At 31.1% G+C, this 19,520-nt stretch overlaps 2 protein-coding genes across 4 annotated transcripts; one reads left to right on the top strand and one right to left on the bottom strand.

Annotated features, from left to right (window-relative positions):
• Positions 1-322: 322 nt before the first annotated feature.
• LOC105120727 (uncharacterized) lies at positions 323-10,595 on the bottom strand. Of its 3 annotated transcripts, XM_011019059.1 has the most exons (9): positions 10,445-10,595; positions 10,242-10,335; positions 9,641-9,731; positions 8,148-8,260; positions 7,918-8,041; positions 7,814-7,887; positions 7,328-7,483; positions 7,078-7,236; positions 323-579 (listed from the first exon to the last, which is right to left on the bottom strand). In XM_011019059.1, exons 1-9 carry the CDS (start codon positions 10,552-10,554, stop codon positions 484-486), a joined length of 1,017 nt encoding a protein of 338 aa, XP_011017361.1. In that variant the 5' UTR covers positions 10,555-10,595; the 3' UTR covers positions 323-483. The 3 variants fall into 3 exon arrangements, with proteins under 3 accessions (XP_011017361.1, XP_011017360.1, XP_011017363.1); XM_011019058.1 differs by having other exon boundaries at positions 7,814-8,041; XM_011019061.1 differs by having other exon boundaries at positions 7,412-7,483; positions 7,814-8,041.
• Positions 10,596-15,458: 4,863 nt separating this feature from the next.
• On the top strand, positions 15,459-18,770 carry LOC105120726 (E3 ubiquitin-protein ligase RNF25). Its single transcript, XM_011019057.1, has 7 exons — positions 15,459-15,733; positions 16,346-16,384; positions 16,485-16,622; positions 17,337-17,476; positions 17,589-17,698; positions 17,766-17,890; positions 18,233-18,770. The coding sequence occupies exons 1-7, from the start codon at positions 15,596-15,598 to the stop codon at positions 18,620-18,622; spliced, it is 1,080 nt and encodes a 359-aa protein (XP_011017359.1). The 5' UTR covers positions 15,459-15,595; the 3' UTR covers positions 18,623-18,770.
• Positions 18,771-19,520: the final 750 nt, after the last annotated feature.

Genomic DNA, 19,520 nt, shown 5'->3' with positions numbered 1-19,520 from the left:
CATTGGCTAACCAGTTCTGAGGGGAAGAAAAGCAACATTGGCTAACCACTTCTCCATCACCATCACCATCACCTTAAAGCAAAAGCTCCAGGAACGCTGTTCTTTCTCTCGCCCCGCTTTGCAGTTCTAATTCTCAGCACAGCGCGAAGGTCGCATGGTGCAGTGCACGAGTGAATTAGTTCACGCGTGCCTGCTGTCCAGCCGGGTCAGTTTAATTCAGACCAGTTATACGAGCTGAGCTGGATCCAGTCCAGAAAACAGAAAAGCAGGAAAAAAACTGGGACCGGGCCGAGCCCCCGGCACATCCGGGTCAATCCCCTTATAGACAAAAGTTTTCATGTTGTCTAATCAGCAACATTATCATCGAGAGTATTACAATGACACGTGAGACATTTTAGGTCCAAAAACTTCAGTTTAAGCACACATAAAAGTATCGCAGATCTTCCAGTATCAACATGGAGAAATTAACACAAACAAGAAATATTACGGAGCACCTGTAAACAGGCTATAATTCACGAACTGATCACCATAATCGATGCCTGGTGAGGCTCCTGCAGGCGCCTGCAATATCTCGTTCTCCTATAGACAATTTCAGATTATTAGAGTTTAGATAGAAAAACATGTTTGAATCTTAAACTTGTTTCGTGAAAAATTAACCAAGTATCATCAAGTTAGTAGCATCGTGAAGTTAGTGTAGACTCAACTATAATAATTCAGTCAAGGATAGTATTTATGTTTTATTGAGATTAGTATGAGACAATATACTGCTTGTCTCCCTTAAATTCTATATAAAAGCTAGTGTCTAGTTTTCTTACAAGTGTGCGTGAGCACTAATAACAAAAATAAAATAAAGATTTTGAAAGTCTCTCTACTGTGTAAGTGTGAGTGAGTGCAAGGGATTCATTGATCTTGCAATTTCTGTGCTGTTTCTGCTTCCAACAGAACTGGTATCAGAGTTTGAGTGTAGCAATGGCCTCCACAAACAATAGCACTCAAATTCAATTACAAATTCCTGGCCTCAAAACAAAACTATGATTTATGATGCCTAGAATGCAGGGCTCCTTTGAAGTCTTAGGAATTATGGGTTTTAGTGGAAGAAGGATAATGAACCAGAGTTAGCAAGAGATGAGGTAGCCTTGAGTACTAATGCAGAAAAACAGGTTCTAAGTGAATCTAGGAAGAAAAATAATAAATCCATATTCACAATTTATTAAATGATGGCTTCCACAAAAACTTCTAAGGAGACGAGGACAATTTTAAACAAGACTTGTAGTGGTGTTGAAAAAACAAAGAGGTTACAACTACAAGCCCTGGGAGGAGATTTTGAGAAACTAAACAAAAATAATATTAAGATAATTTCATATTATTTTACAAGAGTAATCTTTTTAGTATATTAGATGAGAAGAAATGCATAAACCATCAATGATGTTAATTCGTGTAATGGAGAAAATTTTAAGATTTTTGAACTTAAAACTCGATCATATTGTGGTAGAAATAGAAAAATCAAAAGATTTGAAGAAACTTATAATGAAAGAACTTATCAGATCTCTGTAAGCCTATGATAAAAAAATTAAAAAAAAAATGGAAAGGGGAAAGGAAATCATCATAAAAACAAGCTTTACAAATAAGGTTGATTATAAAAAGTAATGTTGAGTCCAATTAGGGATCATTTCAAAGAGGCAAATCTCTTTACAAAAAGGATCTTGATTTTGAAGAGCCAACCTTATTGTTCCTATGTGAAAAAATTGATTCCAATAATTTTAGAATCTGATATCTAGATACAAGAGCTTATAATCACCTGCATAGAATAAAGAAATTGTTCTTTAAACTTGATGAAGAATACACTAATAACATAATTTTTAGTGATTTTTTTTAGAGACATGTTAAAGGTAGAGATATAGTTCTTATTAAACTAAGAAGTGGTGAGCAAAGATTTATATGAAGAATAATATTTTGAGTCTGAGATAGTTTCTTAAGAAGGGATTTGTCGTAGAAATAAAAGATGAAACCTTAACATATTTTATGAATAAAAAATGATGATTGCTTCTATAAAAATATCAAAGAATATAATATTCTCACTAAATCTAAACACTTTACAATCAAAGTGTTTTAAGAAAGAAATCAATGATATTTTAGTTTTTTAACATCTTTAATATAGATACTTAAATCATGAAGCCTCGATGATATTAGAAAAGAACAAAAAGGTTACTAGAATGTCAAAGTTAGATCATATAAACAGAGTGTGTAAAATAAGTATTATAGGAAAGCAATATAAAAAACTTTTTCTATATAGGAGTTTAAGAGCAGCCTAATTAACCTTTTGATTTGGTTCACTTAGACGTATGTATTTCTATCAAATCTACTTTAATTACTACAAACAAATATTTTATTGCTTTTAGAGATAATTATGACAGCAAAACATGAGTTTATGTATTAAAAAAATGATATAATTAAGGATTAGATTTAAGGAGTTCAAAAATCAAATAAAAAAATAAAATGAATGTAAATCGAAATGCCTAAGAATAGATAAGGGTGTGGAGTGCACAACATATAAGCATGATGAATATTGTAAAAAAAATGACATAGTACATTAATTAATCATGCCTCAAACAATTCAATAGAATGAAGTGTATAAAATAAAAAATACAATCATTATTAATTGATTCGATGCATGTTAAAAGAGAGAGAGTGTCATAAAGAATTTTAGAAAGATGTAATAATTTGTATTGTTTACTTGTTAAACAAGTTTTCTACCAAAAAAATCTTCAAAAGATCACACAAGAAGAAGCATGAACTCTAAAGCTTTTAAAAATTGATCATATAAAGATTCTTGATAATGTAGCTTATGCCAAAATTCAAGAAAAAAAGAGAATCAAACTTGAAGATAAAAGTCCGAAACATATGTTATTAGAGTCTAATTATAATTCATGGAACTATAAATTATATAATACAATAACTAAAAATATTGTAATGTCAAGAGATATACAATTTAAGGAAGAACAAGTGTGAGACTAGAATAATAAAAACCAACCACACATCTGACTTTAGAAAAAACACAAGAACATAAGAATTCCAAGTTATATCATCTTCACCTCTTCTAGCTGATAGTCCAATTGGATCTTTAAGTCCAGTTTCAAAAGGCATACATGAGATACAAAGAATTAATCTTGATAATACTAACATGATTTTCTTTATAAATGATGATCTTATTACACTTGAAGAAATTTCTCATGAAGGTAAACATAATAAGACAATGAATAAGAAAATGAGTGTTATTAACAAAAAATAGTTCATGAAAGCTACATCACTTCCTAATTTGATTATAAAGACTTAAATGGATCTTTAAAACCAAAAAAACAAAAGAAAAATGGAGAAGTACAAATGATGATGACATTAAACTCTCACCACTATTGTTATAAAAACCATTATTGTGCTTTTTGTGGCATTTCTTTTCTATTTAGAATTTTTATTTTTTATTTAATATTGTTATATCCAAATAGAAAACATAAAAGTTTGACTTGGAATTTGATTTACAATGCACTATTATTTCCCGTGATGTTTTTATGGTTACAAACACATGATAAACTCATCCCAATTGGTGATCAATTAAGATTATTTATTGATAGTGATCATTTTAATAAGAATATGAGGCTACAATAGCAATACAAATGGTATTGATATATATATTAATATATGTCAAACTCATGAAAATAAAAATTATTACATGTTTGAAGGGGGTGTTAAGGAAACAATCAAGATAAATATTCTTTATTATTTCCTAATATATAAAAGGAAGAAATCAAGGCAATTAATCATTTTTATCATCTAATCAAATGACATGATCAAGTATTTTGTATATTTTGCTTTATTCTATTTTTTTATATGTCTTGTTGTATGCTTATATATACTTTACATGAGTTGAATGTAAAACATACAATTAAATTATTAAAAAAATATCTTTCTTTTTTGTTCTAAATTTTCTTTTCTTGATTACTTTGAGTTGTTTAATTCCTTGATTTTTTTATCAATTACAAAATAATTAAAAATATTTACCTTGATTATTTCCTTAACATAAGCTGAAGAAAGCTTTTTACAGACTTGAACAAGCACTAAGAGCATGAAATTCTAAAATTGATAACTATCTTACACAAAATGATTTTGTTAAATGTCTATGTGAGCATGCTCAATGTGAAGAAAAACTCACAAGGCAGTGTGATGTTTACTTGTTTATATATGGATGATTTAATTTTTACAAATGATTATTACATCATGATATTGAAGAGTTTAAATAGGTATGTTTAAGTAGTTTGAATTGGCAGACTTAGATCTTATACCCTATTTCCTGGAAATTGAAGTGAAACAATGTAATAATGGAATTTTTAATTCACAAGCTAAGTATGCTGAAAAAATCTTCAAGAAATTTTCCATGAAAGATTGTCAACTTATAAATACAGGAGTTGAATATGGAATCAAGCTAACAAAAGAAGGAGAAGGAGCACCGGTAAACCCAAGATATTATAAAAGCATTGTAGGGTATCTACGATATTTAACATGCATTATGCTTGATATTTTATTTGAATTTGGTTTGGTCATCAGGTACACAAAACATCCAAGGAATTCACATTTAAAGACATCTAAAAAGATTATTTGTTTTGTCAAAGGATCCCCAAGTTATGGTTTATTCTATTAATCATCACAAGATTTCAAGACCACTAGTTATTGTGAAAGTTCTCGAAATCTAGAAGATATGAACTGTGTTCTATTTAAGAAAAGCTATTTTTACTTGGTCTTCCAAGAAAGCAATATCAACATATGAAGCAGAGTACAATATGACAACTTCTTGTGAATGTCATGTAATGTGGATGAGAGAACTACTAGAGGAATTATAACAGGAGCAAAAGGAAGCAACAAGAATTTTATGTTGATAACAAGCCCGAAATTGCACCAACAAAAAATCTAGTTCATCACAAATGATCAAAGCATATTGATACTTTTTTTGACATTAAACTCTCACCACTATTGTTATAAAAACCATTATTGTGCTTTTTGTGGCATTTCTTTTCTATTTAGAATTTTTATTTTTTATTTAATATTGTTATATCCAAATAGAAAACATAAAAGTTTGACTTGGAATTTGATTTACAATGCACTATTATTTCCCGTGATGTTTTTATGGTTACAAACACATGATAAACTCATCCCAATTGGTGATCAATTAAGATTATTTATTGATAGTGATCATTTTAATAAGAATATGAGGCTACAATAGCAATACAAATGGTATTGATATATATATTAATATATGTCAAACTCATGAAAATAAAAATTATTACATGTTTGAAGGGGGTGTTAAGGAAACAATCAAGATAAATATTCTTTATTATTTCCTAATATATAAAAGGAAGAAATCAAGGCAATTAATCATTTTTATCATCTAATCAAATGAAATGATCAAGTATTTTGTATATTTTGCTTTATTCTATTTTTTTATATGTCTTGTTGTATGCTTATATATACTTTACATGAGTTGAATGTAAAACATACAATTAAATTATTAAAAAAATATCTTTCTTTTTTGTTCTAAATTTTCTTTTCTTGATTACTTTGAGTTGTTTAATTCCTTGATTTTTTTATCAATTACAAAATAATTAAAAATATTTACCTTGATTATTTCCTTAACATAAGCTGAAGAAAGCTTTTTACAGACTTGAACAAGCACTAAGAGGATGAAATTCTAAAATTGATAACTATCTTATACAAAATGATTTTGTTAAATGTCTATGTGAGCATGCTCAATGTGAAGAAAAACTGACGAGGCAGTGTGATGTTTACTTGTTTATACGTGGATGATTTCATTTTTACAAATGATTATTACATCATGATATTGAAGAGTTTAAATAGGTATGTTTAAGTAGTTTGAATTGGCAGACTTAGATCTTATACCCTATTTCCTGGAAATTGAAGTGAAACAATGTAATAATGGAATTTTTAATTCACAAGCTAAGTATGCTGAAAAAATCTTCAAGAAATTTTCCATGAAAGATTGTCAACTTATAAATACAGGAGTTGAATATGGAATCAAGCTAACAAAAGAAGGAGAAGGAGCACCGGTAAACCCAAGATATTATAAAAGCATTGTAGGGTATCTACGATATTTAACATGCATTATGCTTGATATTTTATTTGAATTTGGTTTGGTCATCAGGTACACAAAACATCCAAGGAATTCACATTTGAAGACATCTAAAAAGATTATTTGTTTTGTCAAAGGATCCCCAAGTTATGGTTTATTCTATTAATCATCACAAGATTTCAAGACCACTAGTTATTGTGAAAGTTCTCGAAATCTAGAAGATATGAACTGTGTTCTATTTAAGAAAAGCTATTTTTACTTGGTCTTCCAAGAAAGCAATATCAACATATGAAGCAGAGTACAATATGACAACTTCTTGTGAATGTCATGTAATGTGGATGAGAGAACTACTAGAGGAATTATAACAGGAGCAAAAGGAAGCAACAAGAATTTTATGTTGATAACAAGCCCGAAATTGCACCAACAAAAAATCTAGTTCATCACAAATGATCAAAGCATATTGATACTTTTTTTCATTTTATAAGAGAGCATGTGAAAAAAAAATAGAGCTAGTACATGTTAGGAACAAGAGAATAAGTAGCAGTACATGCAAAAGAGTTCTGTTATTTGCAAAATAAGCTCGGTGTTATGATGCTTGACAAACAAGTTTAAAGGGAAAAATGTTGAACATTAAACTCGTTCTGTGCAAAAGCAAGAGATTTTGAAAGGATAAAATGTTACGATGCTTGATAAACCAGGTTTAAAAGGGGAAAAAGTACCATGAAGTTAGCATTTATATTTTATTGAGATTAGTAGTAGACAATACTAAATATCTCACTTAAATTCTATATAAAAGCTAGTCTATGTAAGTGCGTGCGCGAACTAATAGAAGTCTCTCTACTGTGCGTGAGGTTGAAAGAGATTCGTTGATTTTGCAGTTACTGTACAAAAAGAGCTACATAGTTAATGCGATCCTTTCAAGTAAAACGGGGGGGAGGGGTTACCACGTCTAGGCCGTACTCTGTCCTGACTGCAGCCATCTCCTGAGCATGTTGTGCTTTTATGGCAGCCATCTCCTGAGCATGGCGTGCTTCTGTGGCAACTTTCTCCTGTGCGTGATGTGTTTCAGAGGCACTGTAACGCTCCATGAGACTGTTGAAGGCCTTAAACCAAATCAAAATAACACATTGAGTAATAAATTAGTGCACAAAATTTGAAAGAGGGAGCACGTAAATAAAATGAATAGATAGATACCAGCTGGTAGCACTCATCAGGGAGTGATTGACATGGTTTAAATGAGCCTGATATTAGCGAGCGATTCCACCTCATGGCCGATGCCATTGGGTTAGGAGCCCCTTCTAGCACCTCTGTGCTGGAAGACGTGCTTCCCCTTCTACCTGCAGAGTGTTTCTGCCACAAAATTCGTGTATGGGATATTATTACGTTGATTGTGATTTATAATATTGATAGAAGTAAAAGGGATAAGATTCTATAAGAGTGAAGTTATGGTGTGAAAATAAAGAATAAGAATTTATCTAACTGGCTCTTTTGGAGGAGAAGTAACAGAGAAGTAAATTGCCAAGAGTTATAACCTTTAATACACTATAACATGCTCACCAAATCAACAATAGTGTACGTGTGTGTATCAAAATCTTTCCTTTTGATGAGAATATAGAAGACAAATGTAGTTTTTAATTTTCTGAAGGCGAAAAAAAAGAGGTACGAGGAAGGAAAATGCACCCCTTCGATAAATAGCTCGCAAAGGTTGTCAATTTGAGCAGTTTGTTTTTCAACTCTGTTTCCAACTTGTTCAACTTTTTCAGCGCAGTTAATAACTTTTTCAACGCTGTTGACAACTTTTCCAATTTCCTCCTGAAGGCCTTTGTTGTAGGCATCTACCTGCCCTTTGTAGTAGGCACACTGTTTTCTGAGATTTTCCACCTCTATCTCTGTGTTTTGAATCCTTTCCTGAACCACAGTGTATGTACAGAAATAAAGAGGATAGATGAGTTAACTAAGAGAAAAGGAACACAAATTAAAGAGTAAGGGTAGATACTATCTGCACACTACGTACCTTCTTTCTAGCATTAGAATCCCTCTGGCATTCTTGTTTCCTTTTTCTCTCAGCTTCAGTTAATTTCCTAGAACTTGCAGGTTTATGATCTTTCTCGCCTGTGTTCCGAGCACCTATAGTTTCAAGGAAACGTGTAAAAGTGTTTGCATAAGCTGCTTAAGAAAAAGGGGGCGTTATGTGTGTATGTAGACAGTGCTGATACCATTTTTATTTTTTTTTAAAGGCTGTCCGTTAAATGGACAGAAAATTTGCCCGTCGTGCCGAATTTGTAGTCCGGACTAGCAAGCTTTCAGTTTCTAAGATAGGACCTAGTTCACTAGGCTGTCCGCTATGTTCTTAGGGTCGATCCAAATGAATTCAGCTCTGAAACACATTACAATGCAATATTATGAACTCTAAAAGGTTAGAACGGCATCGCACATTATCCACTGTTGTTACACGTAATTCTCCATCGGCGGCGCCTGACCTCCTACGATTACAAACTCATAAATTGATAAAGCGGCACCTACATTGCTTGCCTACCTGTTTCGTCAATAGTTACCATCAATGATAAGAACACCGCGGCCCACCCTATCTCGTGCGGCCCTGCATTCAACAACTCCTTTTAGGGGTTATATGCATGAAAAGATGATTTTTCTCCTTCAATCTTTAATAGCAAACCATGTGGTCATAGGGGCAGGAGTGAAAATACCCCAAGTTGTCCACACAAAAGATGGCAGAAGAGGTCGCACAAGATTACGGAACTACATGACATCCTCCTCCCCTGCTCCACACACTCTTCCTCTCCTACATGCACTCTTTCTACGTCTTTTGTTCCCATAGATTATTCACCTCGTGTTCTTGTACGATTGAAGTATCATAATGGTAACTCCAGTCATTCTATTAATCTCACTGACCAAATCTAATTTGAATATAATGGTCTTAAAAGCTTCTAGGAGCCTGTGAATATTTTGATTATTAAACCCCCAATATCCATGATCTATATATATGCCACACCAATCTGTAAAGGAAACGTGGCTCTTCCAGCTGCATTTATAGAAGTAAAAAAGCCAAGCGCAATCCACTGTATTTTCCATTAACTTGTATACATGGTTCCCAAAAGAAAAATAATGGCAAATAGTCCTGTAATGATTAATTAATCACCTCGTACTAATGAATTAAATGCTCAAATAGTTCATAATACAATAAAATCTTGAGTATATACCTTTTGTGTGTGTGTGTGTGTGTGTGTGTGTCTGCTAGAAGTTGGATGCTTCTAATATTAGAATTAATTAGTTAATGGCTTCTAGTGAGGGAAGAAAACGATGAGATTGAAACCGAAGTTATAAATTCTCAGTGTTAGTTTCTTCTGATACGATTATTTATGGTCAATTCAGGTATTCCTATGATAGATAATTAGATTGGGATTAGAAATGATAAAGATGTACAGAAATATGTGCCTTTTTTGTCGGAACTAAAAACATACTGATCATAGATTAAGGGGTAAGACATACCTCCATGCCCTTCGGAAGCATCCTTCTCTGAATCGGCTGCCATGTCAGAACAGAAGCCGAGTAGAAAGGACTGTGGTGTTGATTGGTATACCTTTATTTATTTGATCGAATGAGAGAGACGTGGCTATATTTATATAATTCCTTCACTTTATGGAATTAGCAACGGGAAGACATCACGGGAATTCGAGCGAAATATCACGACATGATATCTTACACTGTTCATTTCAACTCAGGGGGTAATTTAGAGATTTGGATACTCGAAAAGTATCTTTGAGATTGTAGTTATTTTTTATTTAAAAATATATTAAAATATTATTTTTATTTTTAAAAAATTATTTTTGATTTTAAAAAATTAAAAAAATAAATTTTTTAAAAATATTTTTTAAATACAAAAACAAAAAAAATTATAATAAAAAAAAAGTTGAATTTAGGTTTCTCATTTGATGATGATTGGGCCCATATGTTTTAAATGTATTTATCTAATAAATTTAGAAAATATTTTTTTAGATTTAAATTAAGAAAGTTAAACGAAGAAAACAAGCTTTCTCAACTTTATCTTTGAAGATTTTAACACACGATTATTATAATTGAGCTGCTATACCTGGCTGCAAATCCTGCTGCATCGGCGGAAACATTCATTTCCTGCAGCAAACTCTAGCGCCATTCTCTGATCTGCTGCACTTTTTTCTTGCCTTCTACATTTAAGAACAAGAAACCAAGGGAACCAGAGTTTAAATCCAAGAAAGGCCGGCGAGAAACAAGTACTGATACACAACACAAAGCTGCAATATTTTGTATGCTCACAGATCTTCGAGTCTTTCATGCATGATGTGCAGGCGCAGCAATAAGATGTGAAAGAGGACTTGAAGGTTAATGGAGAATTTACATATCTGTGGCTCCGAGGTATCGTTCATTAATTTATCAATGAGTGACGAAGACTAAAAGACTCGGGGCAGAAAATCGAGAGGACAACGCCTGGAGAAAATTAAATTAAATTCCAAATTGTGTGGCTCCAAGGAGTATTGTATGCATGATGGGGCCCATCATGCACGTTCATGTTGAAAATTATTATTTGTTTGATAACGCCTTTTTGTTTTGGTGGGAAATTCTCTATCAACTTTAAGGAAAAAAAAAACAAATACCGAAACTCAAAAGTACAAATACTACGACATGGGATTTTGATAGCAATTATTGATCACTTTATCAGTATTATCGCAGGCTCATGTTTAGCAGCATTTGCATATTTAACTTTAAAGGTAATTATATCAGTTTTATTAATACTTAAGATAGAACTTTAGGACATTAGATCCGAAGACATTTGTTAATCTTAAATGACATTGTTAGAATTCAGTGACAGTTAAAATAAATATTTTTACATTAAATGTTGGTAAATATATATATCACAATTATCACTGTAAGATTAAGAAAAATGTTGCTCGGGTTATATAATTATGTTGCTCGGGTCATATAATTATAGCAATTATGAAATGCTATTATATCACTTGCCTATCATCTATATAGCATTTATTCTGGTGAGTTTTTTTGGATAAATAGTAATAGAGTTAATCTTCCTAATAATATATATTATGTTAATTCCATTACAGTTTGCATTTTATTTTTCTCAATTGAAATGATAAATTTTAATTTTGGAATATGTTCCTTTACTTGTTCAAATATAGCCGGGTTACTTGAATTTATATTAACATTATAAATAAATAAATAAATTTAGATTATTCATTATTTACTCGTGGTCAACTTTAATCCTGAATTCTCTTCTCTTTAATGCATGGGAAAATGAGTCCATCTTACATGAATTTTAAATTTAGAATGTTATAATTTTAGATTATCTAGTCAATGCATGCATTGAAGTTTTCTACAATGAATCATGTTAGTTTTAGTACTTTCTAGAATTAAAAATGGGTTATTGTTATTTATCAATTATGCTAAATTCAATTACTAGGTCTGATTTATGTTAATTTGATGTTTCCTGGATTTAGAGGAATGTTTTGAATATATAATTATAATTCAAACCATGTAATGGGATCTTTTAAAAAAAAATTGGATTGAAATCTTTTAACTTAATTAATTGATATTTATCAAATTTTATATCTCATTTATGAGTGGAGATGAACTTATTTCTTTGACTTTGTATCTCCAAAGTCATGATCTCATATTTATTTTTAGAGTGACAAGTTCAAGTTGTATGTATTTTTAATTTTTCAGTTTGAAACATTAAAGTGGTGAGTGAAAAACACCTTTTTTATGTGAGTGATCTTTTTTGTTGGATTTTCATATCATTCTGGTATCAATTTTGATATTCCATTTCAAGATTGTGTGTATGTATAACTCAAAATATTAATTCAATGTATTTGATTTTAATTCAAATATAAAGACAAATCAACTTTAAATTATACAATACACTACTAGACATTAAAAAGAACAAAAATAATGAAATTATTGAAGGAAAATATTTCATTGTTGTTTATCGATGAAAATTGCAACATAAAATTTTTGTTAGTAATTTCAAACAAAGCGTTGATGGAATAAGAAATTTAAAAAAGCTCACTAGCATTTCTAACATGTCAAATTGTTGATGAAATTAATAAAGAAATTTTTGTTGGGAGTTTTTAAAAGAATTAAAACCTAACAATTCTCTATTCCTTTCATTTCTTCCCTTTCTTCTTCAATTCAAACCTAACCCCAATTTCTTCAATTCAAGTTTCACTTTTTTTTATTTTTTTTATTCTAATTTTTTTTTATTTTTTAAAATTATTAATTAAGAGTATGTCGATACCAATCTGATTGATATCATTAGCTTTTAGTCCATTAGATAGCTAATCAAGTTTCAAATACATGCTAATATCAATGTAATCATATTGAAATCACTATTCTTCCTTATATTTCAAGAATAACTAATCAAAATCAAGTTTATATCCATGGATTTCTTTCATGTTGATGTTAATAATAATAAATATCATTAGTATAATTAATCTTCCGTATTAGGAAAGATTAATCAAGTCCAAGGTCAATACCAATAATTCATACTGGTATGATTAATCTTTCATATCAGGAGCAAGTAATTAGATTCAAGTAAATATCAATACAAATTATATTTATTAATATCATTAGTTTTTTATATCAAAAATAACCACTCACACTCCAAAAATACTAATATCACTAGTTTACTATACTTGGAATGACTAATTGGATTCTCATTTTTTTTCTTTTCTTTATCCACCAAATTATTTATTTTTCAACACCACTTAAATAATTCTACTTGTGCATTGATTAACTTGGATAGATGTTAGATACCTACCTTGAATAGATGTTAGACACCTGCCTTCAACGCGTGATATTCCAACTCTTGCTTTTGAATGTAATTTATTTACGGTAATATTTATAGTCAACATAAAATAATTTTATCATCATTATTTCTCATAATCTTTGAACCCATATTTAATCTCAAAGTAATACCTTTCAATTATTTTCTCTATGTGTGTATATTTATATATCTCCAAATTTTATTCTTTCCTTGTAATTCAATATTAACTTGACGCAGTTAAATTCAAGAACACAATTTCATGATGATTACATGCACCATTTGCATAAATTATCCTCGCCTCTCTTTATGGCCAATTTGGCCGAACCATGCATTAAAAAAACCATGTGTTTCCTTCAATTTCTACACCACTAAATCATTTCATTTAAGCCCACTTACGCAAGCTTAACATAACCTTATTCAAGATTAAATCAATTTTGTTATTTTTTTTCCAATCCCTCCTTGGCTGAAAATTGTATAAAAGGAACCATGAGTTCCCTTGAGTTTCTCCTTCAATTTCATAGGTTTCCTCACCTCTTAAACACAGAAACTTGGGAAGAAGATGGAAAGAAAAGCAACTTTTTTAAAATTACCCCTCTCAAGCTACAACTACCCTGGAATTTCTTCAATTTCATAGCTTAGATCTTCTTCTAGCCCTTTTTTATCCTTTAATTCAAGTGTTTAAATGAGATTTTTAAAGAAACTCTACAATTACCCGAGATTTTATTCAATTTCCTAGCTTATATATCCTTCCAACCCTTTTTGATCCTTTAATTCAATTGTTTAAATGAGGTTTTTGAAGAGATTTTGAAGAAAATTTAAGAAACCTTCTCCCTCATTTTTTTTTTCTCATTGACTGGCTGCACTTTTTCGCAAGGAAGCCAAGTGTGCGTTTATTCTAGTCAATGTACCACAAATTATTACAATGCCCTTCCTTTCAATTTGAGTGTTTTTCGTTTAACTGATTTTCCAATCTCGTCAAACTTTTAAAATAAATTGTATCTAGAAGTTTTATTCCTTGAAATCTCTGAATACTTGTCATTGTTATATTTATTTTTTCCTAATTAATCTAGTTTGTTGTTGAGTCAATTTTAATTATTATTTTTTAATTAGAGGTTTACAGTTATCACGTGTAAGAGCATCTTCAATAAAAAATATAATTTTAAAAAATTAAATTGATAAAATAATATTTTAAATAATATATATATATAGTTTTTTTAACTATATTTATTTCAATTAAAAAAACCATTTGAAGAATTATTTATATTGAAGTAGAAAAACAAGTGTTTTATTATTTTTTAATATATTTGATGTTATTTTTTTTTTAATATGGTTATATTTAATTGATTTATTTTTTAGTGGTCCCACTTTATTAGTCTTAATTTTTTAAAGAGATATATAAAAATAACATTTATGAGAAAGAAAAAATATTTTAACATTTTATTTGGCTTTTACTGAGAATATATAAAATAAATAAAAATATTAAAATATTAATTTTTTTTATTTTTGGTTATCGACCTGATTTCTTCTCTAACAAGCATGAGGTCATGGGTTCTGGTATCGAGGGAAGCACTTATTTTTTAAATTGTGATAAATGACACTTTTGTTTTTTAAAAAAAGAAAGATACGGTCAACATTTTTAATAAAAAATTAAAACATGGTCGGGCATGCGAATCTGATCTCAAGCCCACACATGCCTAGACTTTAAAGTGTGAGTGGGCCAGCCCTTGTTTTTTAGTGGGGTTTTTGTTTTTTTACCAAAGCCCTTGTTTTTTAGTGGGGTTTTTGTTTTCTTACCAAAAAAAAAATTGTATTCACTTGCTCTTTATTTTTATTTTTAAATTCAATTAAAATTGGTTATTTATTATTAAAATATTTAAATCTATATATGTAACATGATTTCATCATATTTATAATTTTTAAATATTTCAAGAACATATTATTTTGATATTTATTTTTAAAACATGCTTTTATATATATTATAAAGAGTGCTTCCGGTTAAGAATATTATGTTGACTAAGATAAATAAGAAATAAATTGATAGAAAAATCTAATTTTATATTAAAAAATAAAAATAATTTTATTTTCAAATTCAATAATAGTTATACAAAATTTTCTAATAAATGAAAACCTATGTTATATTTAAAAACATTTATGTACCCGCATCGTTGGCATACCAAGTATACTAACTATGTCAATAAAATGATTTTTGCTCTTATTTTCTTGTCTGTTCCAAGTACGGTGTTAGTCCCGCTTTGGACACGTGTTTAAAACATTATTTTTTAAAATAATAATTTAATTTTTTATATATTTTTAAATTATATTGATATAAAAAATATCCTTTTTAAAAATAAAAAATATATATTTTTAAAACCAACCGGTATTATACTCAAATAAGGAACTGTATAGACTGAATGGGCCTTTTGAGTCGGGCTCTACTTGTTTTTTTAACGATTTGGGCTTACACTCAGGCCTACAACAAAAGCAACATTCACGCATGCTCGTGTCCAGGGAAAAAAAAAGAAAGAAAAGGAAAGAGGAATTAAATTGATGCTCCTCCTCCATCACCGGACACCACTTAAACATTATCGGAACAATAAGGAAGCTTAGCATAGCCAGCTGTTAAAGAAAAAGGAATGGCCGGAGAAGAAGTTTTAATAGAAGTAGAAGCGGTGCTAGCCGTGTATGGCGACGATTGTGTGATTCTTGAGTCTTTCCCTCCTCATCTTCGCCTCCACATCAAGCCCAGAACCGCCGATATCTCCTCCCAACAGGTCCCCCACTCTCTCTCTCCTCTTCTTTTGCTTCTGAGGTTTGATTATTTTTCGTTTCAAAGCACAAAATTCGTGAAAAAAGCGTGCGGGAATTAAATATGTTTATTGTTGCTTAAATTTCTCTCTACCTTATCGAGAAATGGTGTAAAAATTTTCTGAAATTGTGGGGAATATTTAATAAAAGTTGACGGTGCTGATTCTTTTGTGCAAACCCATTTAGAATATAAAGATTGCGATGTGCCTAATACTTATTGTATTTTTCGGATCAAACCCTAATTTTCGTAGATTATTTTTTAGTAAAGATATAAACGAGGTATTGATTCTATAAATGGAATGGAACGTTGCGCTTGTTTTTAACGATACCAAACTTCATGAGATTAAAACCAGCATAAGGATTCTGATGCATCCAGCTGTCCCAGTGTGAATTCTATTGGAAAAAAGTTTCATCTTTTGTTACCTATCAATGCATTCAAGGAAATGCATCGTTTTTTCCCCACTGCTTGTAACTTTATTTACTGGGATCGATGGGTGATGACTGTTTTGTATTTCTTTTGACACATATATGACTGTTCTAGGCGACTTCATTGTTTTCTTTTTGTTTTTCTTCTGAAGTTCGTGGAAGCAGTAATTGGGATACAGGCAGGTCCTCAGGTATTTTATGACGTCAACAAGTTGTCAATTGATACATTTCCCACTTAATAGGTGCAATTTTATTTGTTTTGTACTGACTTTTGTCTACTTTCCGTGGTAGTACCCAAGCAAACCACCATGGATTGATCTCATAGAATCCAAGGGTCTTGATGGAGAAAGGCAAAAGCAATTGATAACTGGCATACAAGAGAAAGCATGTGAACTGTCCTCTTGTCCGATGCTTGTAGCACTATGTGAGGTAATTGCTGCATTTTTCATTTAACAAGAATTTTTTCTGCCTTGGTATTGTAATTTCATATTGTGTTAATGAATTGAGGAAACCATATTAGTTGCCTCAAATGATAAACTATTGACAATCCTTGCCTTAAATTGATTTTCTTTTTTCTAGTTGTCATAAATTTGTGGGAGTCTTCTTCAAGTTATTGGCTGCTTTGTGAAGTAGATGCATGTGCTGTAATATGCGGCTTGTGCCAATTGGCATTAAGATAATGCTTTAACGCATCTTATTCTTTCTGTTTAGTTTGCTGGGGTTTGTATACTCTCTAGGGATGGCATTTCAGTAGAGGAGTTAATATCACAGATTCAAAGTCCCTGTTACTTTCAGGATATGAGCGTACCTTTGAATTGTCTGTGAGTGCTAAGATAGGTGCTTGGTGTAGAATCACCGAGGTAATGAAAGATCTTGTATTATAACATAATGCATTTGGGAAGAATATATATGCACATTTACTAGGGTGAAAACACATTTTCCGAATGCTATTTTACTGAGTATGTGTTTTACTTGATGTTGCACTAAGAAAAATAGTGAGTGTCTATCTACTAGATTTCGAACTCCTTGGCAGGAATGCTGCAAATTGCCCAATCTAAAATATGTTTAGCCATAGAAGTGAATTTGTGTATTTGTAGTTCTTTTTATTGCCATATATAGTACTCATTGATCCTACATTTGTAGGAAGCGGTGGAGAAGCTCACTGTTATGAATCACCCGGATGGTGATTGTCCACTGTGTATGTACCCCTTTGTCCCAGAAGATGAACAGGATGAAGCCTTGCCATTTATGAAGTTGATGTCTTGTTTCCATTGTTTTCACTGGTAGAGTTTTGATTTCTTTCTTCTGGATGATACTAGGGTTTAGTTTTCATTTTGATTTTGATAGCTAAAAATTCCCTCAGTTATCCTTTCTTATGTCTTCAAATTATGACAGTGAATGCATTGTAAGGTGGTGGAATTGGATCCAAAAGGAGAAAGAAAGCAACACTAGCACCTCATCTTCCACAACTGTAGTGCAAATCAGAGAGATGGGAAATCAGAATGGTATGTCTTGGAAGGGTTTTTTTTTTTTATTTTCTATCGCACTGTTAATTTTCTCGGAACAATATAGGGTTATCAGATGTGCATGGAGTACTGGAAGGAAGAATGGGGGACTGTCCAGTTTGTAGAAAGGTTTTCCATGTCAAGGATTTTGAACATGTGCTTGACCTGGTTGGAACTCAAGCTTCTCAATTGGTATGCCCTCTAAATCATTGATATTGATTTGAAGTGTATTTACCGATGCTTTGCATTGATAATAGTTGCCTCCATTTGAAAAAATTCTATTCCAAATCACAGTTTGCTCAATTCCTATGGAGTTGAAATATCAGCCTTGTAAGGGAACTTAGTGCAAATAATTAACCGAACAGTAGTATGTGTATGAAGGGCATCTAGGTCAGTACTCAGTAATAAACAGTGCAAGTATTACTTGTTAATAATAATAGAAATCACATGTATTTTCAGCCTAGTTAGACCCTCAACTATTGTTTGAATGTTGGATTCTGATTCATGTTAATTGCTGATTCACATTGATCTCAGGATTCTGAAGCAGAGATCAAATACGAGGAGAAGCTCCTTCATTCCGATTCAGAGAACTTCAGACGACAGAAATTTGAGGCCATATTGAAATTACAGCAGGAAAACAGCGGCCTAATTGAACCAAAAAGAGATATAGTGGTTGTGCCTGGTATATATCTTCCGCAACGAGCTACATCAGCTGCACAGACAGTGAACAAAGAAACCGCTGAGCATCAAGGAACAGAAGCCAGACCCTCCACGGAAACAAATTTGGTTGGTTCTTTAAATAGACCTCGTCCTAGAGAATCCAGGAACTCAGGCAGGAGGCAGGGAGTACGAAATTCAAGAAGACCTGTCAGTCAGTGGGTCAGAAGAGAGAGGGTCAGAAGAGAGAATGGTACTGCAGATTAATTAGTGCATAAATTTTGTGGTTTCTTTTTGAAACTGGTTTATGCTAAATAGCAATGGAATTAAATGTCCATACATGGTTGCATGTGCCTTTGCGAGAGAGACAAGCTTGTGAGGTGCAGTGAAATTAAAGGAAACATCTGTTTCTATACCTTTTATTTTAAGAAGATAGAAATGTATTGTAAAATTGTTTTAGAAACAAATTTATTTTACATTTCTGTTTTTTCTCTCTTCAATCAAATCAAATACATTTTCATCTTTTTATAATGAGATTCTAATCAAACGCAACTTCATATTCTCACAAAAAACAGTACTGTGTTGGGTCCAAAATATATTTCTGCTCGAAAGTTGCGTTTTGGTTATTTGATGGGTAAACTTTAAGTCCATTCTCATACTTCAATCCACAAAGGGCAGACGAAATGATCCTAGACCAAGTCTATAGCAAGCCCAAGGGCAGACAGGCTGATATTTTTCTGTAGCGTCGTAGTTACAAGACGGCTGCCTTTTGGCGACAAAATTATGCACTGTGTACCTTGTTTTTATATTTTAAAAAAATTAATTTTTTTTGTTTTAAATTAGTATTATTGGTAGTATTTTCAGATTATTATTTTGATGTGTTAATATCAAAAATAATTTTTTTAAAATTAAAAAAATTATATTAATATATTTTCAAATAAAAAAATATTTTAAAACATAAACACTATCATATTCCTAAATATTCCAGATGTCTCATTTTCCTTCTTGTAGCAAACATGAGCAAACATTAGGATTGTTGGATGATTCAAATGATTTTTCACGGGTGTTAAAGTTAAACACACAAACTATAAAAATAATATTTGATTTTGATTTGTAACGAGATCAACCAGCCTCTTGGAAGAATATCTTATAGCTAGCTAACCAA

The sequence above is a fragment of the Populus euphratica genome, unplaced genomic scaffold, assembly GCF_000495115.2.
Source record: "Populus euphratica unplaced genomic scaffold, PopEup_1.0 scaffold6.1, whole genome shotgun sequence".
NCBI classification, from domain to species: domain Eukaryota; kingdom Viridiplantae; phylum Streptophyta; class Magnoliopsida; order Malpighiales; family Salicaceae; genus Populus; species Populus euphratica.
The sequence above is the reverse complement of the archived record's forward strand: the minus strand, read 5'-3'. Positions and strand labels throughout refer to the sequence as shown.

What these genes read in the sequence shown, in the direction of transcription:
- LOC105120726 (XM_011019057.1), top strand. Translation starts at nt 15,596, where the DNA reads ATGGCCGGAGAAGAAGTTTTAATAGAAGTAGAAGCGGTGCTAGCCGTG. An exon ending in TGTTTCCATTGTTTTCACTG is followed by an intron (nt 17,477 to 17,588) that starts GTAGAGTTTTGA and finishes AAATTATGACAG; the next exon opens with TGAATGCATTGTAAGGTGGT. An exon ending in AGAGATGGGAAATCAGAATG is followed by an intron (nt 17,699 to 17,765) that starts GTATGTCTTGGA and finishes GGAACAATATAG; the next exon opens with GGTTATCAGATGTGCATGGA.
- LOC105120727 (XM_011019058.1), bottom strand. Translation starts at nt 10,554, where the DNA reads ATGAACGATACCTCGGAGCCACAGATATGTAAATTCTCCATTAACCTT. An exon ending in TGCTTCCGAAGGGCATGGAG is followed by an intron (nt 8,261 to 9,640) that starts GTATGTCTTACC and finishes TTGAAACTATAG; the next exon opens with GTGCTCGGAACACAGGCGAG. An exon ending in GCGAGCTATTTATCGAAGGG is followed by an intron (nt 7,484 to 7,813) that starts GTGCATTTTCCT and finishes ATTTTGTGGCAG; the next exon opens with AAACACTCTGCAGGTAGAAG.